Below are 11,726 nucleotides of genomic sequence, written 5' to 3' on the forward strand. Positions count from 1 at the left end.
CCGATAACTGCATAAAACAGCAACCAAACGACACCGATAACAGAATAAAACAGCAACCAACGACACAGATTACAGAATAAAACAGCAACCAAACGACACAGATAACATAACAAAACAGCAACCAAACGACACCGATAACAGAATAAAACAGCAACTAAAAGACACAGATAACTGCATAAAACAGCAACCAAACGACACAGATAACTGCATAAAACAGCAACCAAACGACACGGATAACAGAATAAAACAGCAACCAAACGACACAGATAACAGCATAAAACAGCAACCAAACGACACAGATAACAGAATAAAACAGCAACCAAACGACACAGATAACTGCATAAAACAGCAACCAAACGACACAGATAACAGCATAAAACAGCAACCAAACGACACAGCTGATAACAGAATAAAACAGCAACTAAACGACACAAATAACAGAATAAAACAGCAACTAAACGACACAGATAACAGAATAAAACAGCAACCAAACGACACAGCTGATAACAGAATAAAACAGCAACTAAACGACACAAATAACAGAATAAAACAGCAACTAAACGACACAAATAACAGAATAAAACAGCAACCAAACGACACAGATAACAGATTAAAACAGCAACCAAACGACACCGATAACAGAATAAAACAGCAACTAAACGACACCGATAACAGAATAAAACAGCAACCAAACGACACAGATAACAGAATAAAACAGCAACTAAACGACACAGCTGATAACAGAATAAAACAGCAACTAAACGACACAAATAACAGAATAAAACAGCAACCAAACGACACAGATAACAGAATAAAACAGCAACCAAACAACACAGATAACAGAATAAGTCATATAATAGGTAATAGGTGACGAACGAACGAATATATAACTACATAACAAGGATAATTGGTATACTGTAATAACTTAAGGCATTGATCCAATAATACAAATAACTGAATAAAACAGATATGAGTATACGTGAATGAGACAGCGACATACATATATACCGTATAGTCTGCATTGCATAGCGGACTGTATACATGTAATATGGGTTATTCGATTTATAAAAAAGAAGATGTGGTTTGATTGCCAATGAGACAACTGTCTACAAGAGACCAAAATGACACAGACATTAACAACTATAGGTAACCGTACGGCCTTTCGATATGTTCATTATGTCGTAAAAAAATTCCCCTTCCCTTTTCACTAATGTGACCTACCGAATTAGACTATTTACCGACTTTGTACAACATGAGGTAGGCTAGCACTCCAGAGTTAGGTGTGTAGTTTCGTATTTTGGCCCCTGTGGAATTTTCAAATATGAGAGCTAGTGTGCAATAAAATTCATTTTTGGATAGCTGAGTATCAAAATAGCCGTCATATTGGGTTTATATGAACATCAAGATTATGTAATGTATGTAATATAGGCTGTTTTCTGTATGACAGTCCGTATTTGCATGTCCGTACCATACATTGGTCCGGCAATTATTGTAATTTTTTTTCTAACTTTTTATCGCACGAACTTTGTGATTAGATTTTACGAAAAAATGAGGCGAAAGACACTCATTTTTAATTTGATCATCAGGAAGATGTATGTCAACAGTTTCTAAAAAGGTATCACTCAAAGGCATTGAAATTTTAGTTTGATCCAAATTTTAGGGGGATATGTGACATGTTCACCCCTCTTTTTGCAATATTTTATGGTAAATAAATGCAGAATGTTGCCATGGATACACATAAAAGGAAGTATTGTTCACCCTTTTAACTTTTGAAAATCAAATCTATGGAAGATACTGATTACAAGCATATGCACATGTACAACACAAACAGCTAGGTTTATGTATTAAATATCCAGGAATAGTATATGATAAAACATTGTGTGGCTCATTTTTAATTTTATTTTCTAACTGTTGAGTGCTACCTGAGCAACACGACAGATGCCACATGTGGAGCAGGAACTGTTTCCCCTTCCGGAGCACATGAAATCATCCCAATTTTTTGTGGGGTCCGTGTTGTTTTTGTACCCCTATTTGTGACATTTTTTTCACGCATCGTTGTCAATATAATGGAAATTGTTGTGACTGTCGTACAAGTGAGAGGTTCCGCGCTATAAAACCAGGTTCAATCCAACAATTTCTACATTTAAAAATGCTTGTACCAATTCAAGAATATGGCAGTTGTTGTCCATTCGTTTGATGTGTTTTATCATTTTATTTTGCCATTTGATTAGGGATTTTTTTAATTTTCCTCGGAGTTAAGTTTTGTTTTATTTTACTTTTTATTATTGTTAGGGCAGTGCGGTTACATATAATTGCTTACATGTACTTAATCTTCACTTTGGTGGATACTAGTAGTTGTCTCATTGGCTTTTTACCACATTTCCTTATTCTAAGATGGGTTATAAGTTTTTTAGACAGCGACCGAACGACACAAATAACTGAATAAAACAGATGGGAGGTATAAGTTAGTGAGATAGTAACGCAACGACTATATCCATGGAGTAAAGGAGATGTTGAGTATACCGTTTACGCTAATAAAACAGCAAACCAACGATCAAATAATTTTAAGAGAACTACAGAGGATAAAAAAGAATTCTAGATAGATATCAGGTGTTAAAACTGTATGTGGTGAATTTGTGTCAGATTCGTATTTGACCTGTTAACATGAACAGCCTCAGTCAGTGTTCGTAACCTACAAGTATTAGAGGTCGTGGTCGGATTAAAAAATCTATTTGAAAAATTACATTATCATTTTTCTTTCCCGTTGTGATATTTGCCACTGGACGTTCATTATCAATTGATCAATATTCGTTCATATTTTTCTACCTCTAATATGGAGACGGTGACACAGCATAGTGCATTGAGCATATTTTAAGTATAAGACCAAAAAGATGTGGTTCGATTACCAAAGAGACAACTATATACTAGAGTTCCAATGACGAATAGAAAGGCACTTATATGCCACCATACAGCTAAAACGAATAATTAAATCCCATACTGTAAAGTTAGCTATAAAAGAGGAGGGACAATAGGGGGTCCGTTAACATGTTAACACCACCTCGATTTTGGCAAAAACAGTTAACAAAAAATACAAAAATGCTTATAACAGTCAACAAAGTAGGATGAAAACAGTTAACAGTTTAAATTGATCTCAGGTAACAGTTAACAACACCTTGAAAAAGGCCAAAACTGGTTAACATAAAAAGGTATCCCCCTCATAAAAAGCCCCGACATAAAAAATGGGAATAAATTCAAACCAGAAAACTAAGGGTATATTTTAAAGATACAGTATAAAAAAACAAAGTTATTACAAGTCTATATAGCGGGAACTTTTACATGACTAAAGAGAAAATGTGTCGAGTTGGTTGTTGTACTCTAAATTCGCCTTATTTATATACGTATTTTTTGTTTTGCCTTTGTACGTTCTGCAATAAAAAGACACCCATCCGAAATGTGTATTAATATCCTTTAGAGTTTTACCTTTAAAACTCGAGAAATAATTGGTTCAGTTTATTAGTGATCTTCTAATAAGATATGACCATATCCCCTGTCGAGATCAAGTACAGTGAAGATCAATGTTGCTTTTAACTTTGTTGTTTGAAGTTGTATAATATTCAATAGATCAGTAGATTTAGAAGATATGTGTTACATTTGGTGTATTCAAATCACTTTGTAGAAGTGTCATATAGACTCAATATTCTGGTGAGGTTACACAAGGGGTGGAGCTTTGTTGTGATCAGTGTCTTCAACTCATTTTGTAGAAGTGTCATATAGACTCAATATTCTGGTGAGGTTTCACAAGGGGTGGAGCTTTGTTGTGATCAGTGTCTTCAACTCATTTTGTAGAAGTGTCATATAGACTCAATATTCTGGTGAGGTTACACAAGGGGCGGAGATTTGTTGTGATCAGTGTCTTCAACTCATTTGGTAGAAGTGTCATATAGACTATGTATTCTCTGGTGAAGTGATACAAGGGTGGAGCTTTTCCTAATAATTTAGTACATTTTGTAATATTTCCTCATCCAAAAACATTAATCGTACGAAAAAGGGGGGTTCAAACCTAGGATGAAGGGTTAAATAATGTGTCCCCATTCATCGTGAAAAAGGGGGTTCCAGACAGGATAAAGGAGTGTTCCAACCAAGAATAAATGACGGTTTCGATTAAATGTCCCCATTCAAAAGCATTCATCGTAAAAAAGGGGGTTCCAACCCAGGATAAACGATATCCAACCACATATCTCCATTGAAAAGCATTGATCGTAGAATAAATAAAAGGGGTGTTCAACACCCCCCTTTTCACCCCTGGAAACGGAACTGATGTTGGACCTGTTCATTCTCTTACGTGTTGCTTATATATATTTGACGCCTACGGTATGCATGAAATATTGATGATTACTGAGCATTTTGTTAACAGTTATCTCCAAGTAAGTCCAAATGATTTAGACTCTTGAAAGGCTATTTTATCTTTTGGTTTGACGCCTTACTGCGTCGACTGCGCCGTAGTGAGGCGTCAAAGTAATACAAAAAATAGCCTTTCAAGAAGTCATAATTATTCGGACTACTTCTGAATGTGCAGCCACAATATAGCCAACAGCGCTTAAAGCCGCATTAATCACCAATCAATCTCAAAAATATACTGAAAAATAGACAATATATCTTTTGTATAGATGGTTTGAAATGAGACACTAATATGGAATTTCATCTCCACTATACCGTAATATATAACAACAAAGATTGAGTCGGTAATTCCTTCACTCAAAGTACGTATCTAACTTACGTATCCTCAGATATACACTTTATCAAGTAACATTTAACAAACTTCATCAATCGGATATCTTATATACAAACCTCAAAAGAATCAAGATTTGAACAGGTAAATGAAAGATATACCACGTGCCTTTTACACCTGAATAAAGTGTCGGTAAATTCCTTTGATGTTTTAGATCCAATTATTTGTATGTGTAAACTGGCCGCGAGGCGATTAGTTCCCCGCCCCGGACAACCTCAGAAATAACAATACATAATCGCTGCTATTATACGTGTCAACAATCTTTCTTAAGAAGCATATGGGCTGAAAGGATTTAATATCCTAAAACCCTCCTTAATATTGATTACAATTGGCCGGCGGTAAACATCAAAGCGATAATAACACGATACGATTGGTTGACGGAAGATCTAAGGTAATAAGTTTAATACACTATTTCATGAGAAAAATGCGGAGTTTTGGGAGGGGAATATACGTTTTAACGAGCTATTACACATTTAATGTCGTTGTATATTGCCAAAAATCACACTTCGGTATTTAGATGTCTGATGAATAGTTGGAGTAATTATAAATGATGGCGACGGTTATTGCTACTCCTCAAGCTCTCCATTATTTTCCGGTAAGATTTGAAATATTTACTAAACGTATTATAATATTAATTAATATGGATATTAATTGTAGTTCTTTAGTATGGATCTGCTTATTACCTGTATAATGACACTTTAATGAATTATAATTGTAGTTCTTTAATAGGGGTTTACTGTTTATCTACAATAACATGTACATTACTTTTTAAAAACAAAATAGCAAGTTGATGAACTTTTTCACTTTGTAATGCTATTAAAAATATTCGTGTTCGTATAAAAATATATAGCACTACTTATGGATCAATCAGTTTAATTCATTTTTTAAACAAAATAAAAATATTGAAAACTTTTAAATTTTAAATTTTTAATTGATTACCATCTTTTAATTGATTGTTTCGTTTTAACAGTGTGTTATAGTAGTCTCAGGTTTTAAGAATACAATTACTTTGTTTTGATTGATTAATTAATTGTTTGTAGGGTTTCTGATAATTGTTTGGAGGTGGTGTCGGGTGTAAATGGTTAAATAACCCAAACGAAGTAGCTACACCCATAAAAAAATAATCATTTATTGTATTTTTAAAAATTAATATGAAAAATTGCTTTATAACTTGTCAAGAATTCAAGAATAATTAAGTATTATTTAACAAAGCGCGTGACATTAGTATGTTATGACATCATTGCTCGTGACGTTAAATGACACAACCGCGCGTGACGTTACATGACATAATCGTCGCGCGACCCTGTTGAATGATTATTATAGAATACTAATTGTTTTATTACAACGAGTATCAGTAAAACAAATTTTACAGAAGGCTGCATTAATAAATGTAATGTTAAATTAATTCATTCTGTTTTCTCATTATTTTAGCAATAAATTTTGTGCGGTATTTTACTTGATGCTTTGGCAAAATATGATAATTGAAGAACTAATAATTTTTTCAAAAGAAAAAAATATCATTAATCTGATTTAACATTCTGTTTTTGGGTAAATATATATATATACATATAAATAAAAAATACGTACCAGACCACTAAAAAAAATTGCCACATTAAAACTATTTGTATAAACTGCATCATATAGAAAGTTTTAGATCAGTCATTTAAAGCTCTAAATTAATTTGAGCTTTATATCATACTATATAACAGGTTAAAACTAAATAAGGGTAATATATATATTAAAGATTGCATCTAATTTTTTGTTTTGGACTTTTTCAATAAGATTGAAGACAATATAAATTGTGTATCTTTTTGAAAAATGATAAGAATGCAAAATAATCTATGTGTTGTTATTTTATTATTGAGCAATGGTGTAGGGTTCTATTGATATGTAATGTTGTATCTATTTATTGGCGGACCCATACATTTTCATGAATAAGGGGGTAGGGGCACTGAATGCTTAAGAGGGGGCCCGATCCAGTGATTCCCCAAATAATGAACAATTTTTCCCAACAAAAAGAGTGCCCTTGATTTTCTCCCTAAATTATTATTCAAATTATATAAAAGTACAAAATGTCTAATACACGATATTTTGGAAACAGACAATTAAACATCTAGTCAAGGTTTTATAGTATATGATATATGATTTACCTATATGACTTATTTATCAATAAACTCCATGCATATTAATATTGGAAAATGATTAAATTTTCACATCGCTGTTTAGTGTGATAAAACAGTTCGACGGAATTTATAAATTTTAGACACATTTTGTTATAACTCATTCAACTAAATATCAATCTTGCCTAGCTCCTAAACATCAAAGTGGGACCTTATACCCCTAGAGGTTATCTTTATATAAACGTAAGAAACCTAATTGAAACCCAACAGTTGAGCTAAATGTTTGTAAATATGCCTTTGGTAAAATGGTGTCGAATAAATAATATCATTTATATTAAGTGTGAAAACACAGCGTGAAATCTCGCGTGAAATCGCACCTGTTATACAACCAAAGAGTAATTATTGAATGTGAGCATTTTAACACAGCGAGGTAAACGTTAAAATTGTGATTTATTTTATCTTTATTTCAAAAGACCCGAACTTGCATGGAATATTTGCCACTGGACGTTAAGCAACTAACAATCAATATTTTAGAAGAAAATCACATATATTGTAACCTTTTTTTCAAATCCAATAAACATCCATGCACAGTCTTAAAAAAGTACAAATCAATAAATTAATATATATAAATTTTCTACTATACATAATATATATATTTTCTGAGATGAAACATTTATGTTAAAAATAGTTGTATAAAGTCATGTGACGTTAGAAAAATGAATTTGTCATCATTATCGAAATCGTTAAAATTTAGATTAATATATCAAAAACACATATACGCTTTTAGAAGTTGAATTACTATTGTTTTCTCCTTTAAAAGATTCTGGACCACACACAGTCATAAATATTTGTATTAAAACATTTCGCTTTTACGATAAAAAATATAACGTATTAATATTGACACTTGATTCCATGGTAAACCTTTTTACTTAAAAAAATAATACATGCGAGAGAAAATAATACATGAGATATTTTAGATAAAATAGATTGATCAAAGTAATTAAACAAAATTATCAACTATAGAATAGAATAGAATAGAATATTTTTATTTCCCAAATTACAGGGCCCATAAAGGGCATAAAATCAGATACAATTGATTTACATAATTGGTAACAACAACAATAGAGGCATATACATATATATTTGGAATATAAGCATTGGTCAGAATCAAGCTAAAAACCACATACATTGTATATATCATGTATATTGTGAATAAAAGAATAATAAAATTACATTATACATGTATATGTATTAATTCTCAAATTATTTACTTGACTTTGTGTCCGTGTTCATACCTGATCTCCTTAATTCAAAACAGTATATAATATATCTTTTATATTATAAATAAACATAAATGTACAATATAAACAGGAACAAAAAAACAATTTTAATTTTATTCAGGAGGACACACTTGCTGAAATACTTATACACATTTCATTTCTATTCCATTGTACTTTTCATCTAATATAAAAAAAGAAGATGTGGTATGATTGCCAAAGAAACAATTCACCACAAGATTCCAATGATACAGAAATTAACAACTATAGGTAACCGTACGGCCTTCAACAATGAGCAATGCCAATACCGCATAGTCAGATATAAAAGGCCCCAAAATGACAATGTACAATAATTCAAACGAGAAAACTAACGAATTTCGAAAGAAAATTGAAAAAGTGTCGGTGATGAGGGCCCAGGGGTATGTGGTGGGGTTAAGCAAGAGGGATAGATATTGACGACTTCACAATCAACTGAAATGCGACCTGCAAATTCTGATTCTAAATTCTAAATTCGGATGGTATCAAGTTTGAAATTCGAGACTTCAATGAAATTCAATAAACGAGATAATATTCAATGTTAGATCGAGTCGATTTAAAGTATATCTTTTTGAACTTTCACAATATCAAATATTCCTTCAAAGAAAGATTGCTTTGTATAAAATGATTAGGAGAAATATTGTTATTTATTATTTTTGTTTTTCTTACATCTAGGATATGTTGATTCTGTCCTTGTATAACACATCCTTCTTTAAAAAAACCCATAGGAGGTCATGTGTCAGCCTGCTATCCTCTATTACGACTATTCGCCTCTTTTCCGACCACAACTCGGACTACACATAGTATAATTTGCTGCTTCTCCACTAAGCACGATGTTAGTGTTTAAGGTTTTTTTTCAATGTCAGAATACTGTGTAGATAGGTTGGGTGACATTTCTCCTTCTGAACATTACATATATATGGATGAAAATACGACTCTGCGTGTCGATTTTTAACAAGGCATGCTTCTATTAACATCTTCACATGTTCTTGATTTTTAATGCAAGCAATATACGCCAATACAAGCTTTACATCAATCTGTCCATACATAATTTTCCTGCGACAGTCCTAAATATGCCACCAATCATCTCGGCAAAACCAGTCATGCCAGTACGGTATAACTAAGTATACTACTGCTGTGTTTTTTCGTTCTGAATATTCATGAAATATTTGCCACTGGCCGTTTAACAAATAATCACCTATCGAATATTTTATTGGACATTTTGTTTTTCATAATATTGTTTAGTTTACTAGTACTTCATCGAGCAATTTATTTAATTTTTTTTTTATAAATTTCAGAGCCATGTAGCAGACAATTTTGGAAGTGAACTTCGTTATTTATGTGCTGATATGCCTCCTCCCCAACGGATTAATTGTGATCAAAGACTTGTACAACCAACACCGAATAGTATGCAAACAAACTGGCAATGTAATAGTTTACCGGAAATGACATCACAAATGAGACCGCCATTACATCAGCTCACCCAACAAATCAACTCACAAAACTATCACGATATGAAAATCCAAAGAGAAATGCAATTACAAAGGGAACATTTTAGTTATGAAATGCACCAAGCGCGGATGCGCCATGAAAACATGATTGCAACAAGAGGTCAAATTAGTCATCCGACTTCTAATGTTTTGTTACGATCACCACAAATGACACCGTTGCCATCACCTGGAATGTCGATATCTTCACAACAAATGTCGCCACCAGCTGCAACGGAAGCTGAAATACCGTGGTGGAGCGTGCAGTCTCCCCAAACTCAGTTACCGGAAATAAAACTTTTTGGAGCGTCTGAGATGGCTGTGTCAGGTAGAATAGGGGACATACAATACCGAAATCAGCTTGCTACTATGCTACAAAATGTCCGGCCTATAATAGCACCGACCCGACGGTGTCGTCGCTGCAGGTGTCCAAACTGTCAAAACTCTAAAGGATCTGATAACCCTTCTAAAAAGAAACAACATATTTGTCACATACCCGGATGTGGAAAGGTTTATGGTAAAACGTCACATTTAAAAGCACATTTACGATGGCATTCTGGGGAACGTCCATTCGTCTGTAACTGGTTATTTTGTGGGAAAAGTTTCACAAGATCTGACGAACTTCAACGACATTTGCGAACTCATACGGGTGAAAAGAGATTTGGCTGTAAAGAATGTGGTAAACGATTTATGAGGAGTGATCATTTGAGTAAACATTTAAAAACACACGATACAAAACGCGTAAAAGATCAAGAAACGGAAGTTGAAAGAGACCAATCAGAAGACGAAGATGTTGATGTGGATGGCATCGATGATGAATCCGACAGTTTCGACGACAGTGTCGATATCTCATCTTGAAAAGTGAAAATAGTCTCTTACAAAAGTGCTTTATGGAAATTAGTGCTTTTATACTGCTGTTTTGTTTTTTAATAAATATTTATTTATATAAACTTTAAAGAAATCATTTTCAATATTATTTTAGGCAACCTATAAAAAAGAAGATGTGGTATGATTGCCACTTAGACAACTCTCCACAAGAGACCAAAATGACATCGAAATTAACAACTTTAGGTCACCGTACGGCCTTCAACAAAGCCCATACCGCATAGTAAGCTACAAAAGGCCCCGAAATAACAATGTTAAAAAAATCAAACGAGAAAACTAACGGACTTTTTTATGTACAAAAATAGAACGAAAAACAAATATGTAACTCTTAAACAAACGACAACCACTGAATTACAGGCTCCTGACTTTGTATAGGCACATTCAAACAGATAGTGGCGGGGTTAAACATGTAAGCGAGAAAAGGCTTAACTCATCAGATTGATAAAAATACAAGTGGACGTGGACGGGTACTTGTACATAACAACAACAAAAAGACACTACTAGTAAGTTTAAGTCGACACAAACCTATTGTTATCATGCTCAAAAGTGAAAAGTTTTCATCTCATGAAAATTGTCGTGGATGGCATAGATGATTATTCCGACACTTTTTTTTCTTGAAAATGAAAATATTCTTCGAAAGAAGTTCTCTATGGAAACTAGTGCTTTTTATTAGTGTTTATTTCATGTTTTTCTAATAAATATAAAATTATTTTAAGTTATCCAATTTGATATAATATGCAAGGGCTTGTATTTCCTATGATGATTTCCTTGATAGAGATTACTGCTCTCAAGGAAGCTATTAAACCAAGAGATCAATGTAGTGAAGCTGAAATCATCCAATCGTAAATTTCACGGACGCCATTACGAGTTAAACCGTAATGGACTACCCGTTCACAGATGATAGCGAATATGTTCAAAACTACAATCCCGTTGAATGTGACCTACCAAATTTGACTTATTAACGGGTTTGTACTAACACGAGCATCGCGACGGGTGCCCATGTGGAGCTGGATCTGATTTCCCTTCCTGATATCAGCCATAGTTGTTGGTGGGGTTTATGTTGCGGAGTCTGAGAACTACTGTTTCAGCAAACTCCGCACAATGATCGTTTCCGTTCCGGAACCTTTTTTCT

General features: G+C 33.3%; 1 protein-coding gene across 2 annotated transcripts; it reads left to right on the forward strand.

Annotated features, from left to right (window-relative positions):
- The first annotated feature begins 5,021 nt into the window (after nucleotides 1-5,021).
- On the forward strand, nucleotides 5,022-10,657 carry LOC139503708 (transcription factor Sp5-like). Of its 2 annotated transcripts, none has more exons than XM_071293559.1 (2): nucleotides 5,022-5,180; nucleotides 9,521-10,657. In XM_071293559.1, exon 2 carries the CDS (start codon nucleotides 9,572-9,574, stop codon nucleotides 10,565-10,567), a length of 996 nt encoding a protein of 331 aa, XP_071149660.1. In that variant the 5' UTR covers nucleotides 5,022-5,180; nucleotides 9,521-9,571; the 3' UTR covers nucleotides 10,568-10,657. The 2 variants fall into 2 exon arrangements, with proteins under 2 accessions (XP_071149660.1, XP_071149659.1); XM_071293558.1 differs by lacking the exon at nucleotides 5,022-5,180 and adding an exon at nucleotides 5,206-5,384.
- The last annotated feature ends 1,069 nt before the right edge of the window (nucleotides 10,658-11,726 follow it).

This window comes from Mytilus edulis, chromosome 14 (assembly GCF_963676685.1).
Source record: "Mytilus edulis chromosome 14, xbMytEdul2.2, whole genome shotgun sequence".
In the NCBI taxonomy this organism is placed as follows: domain Eukaryota; kingdom Metazoa; phylum Mollusca; class Bivalvia; order Mytilida; family Mytilidae; genus Mytilus; species Mytilus edulis.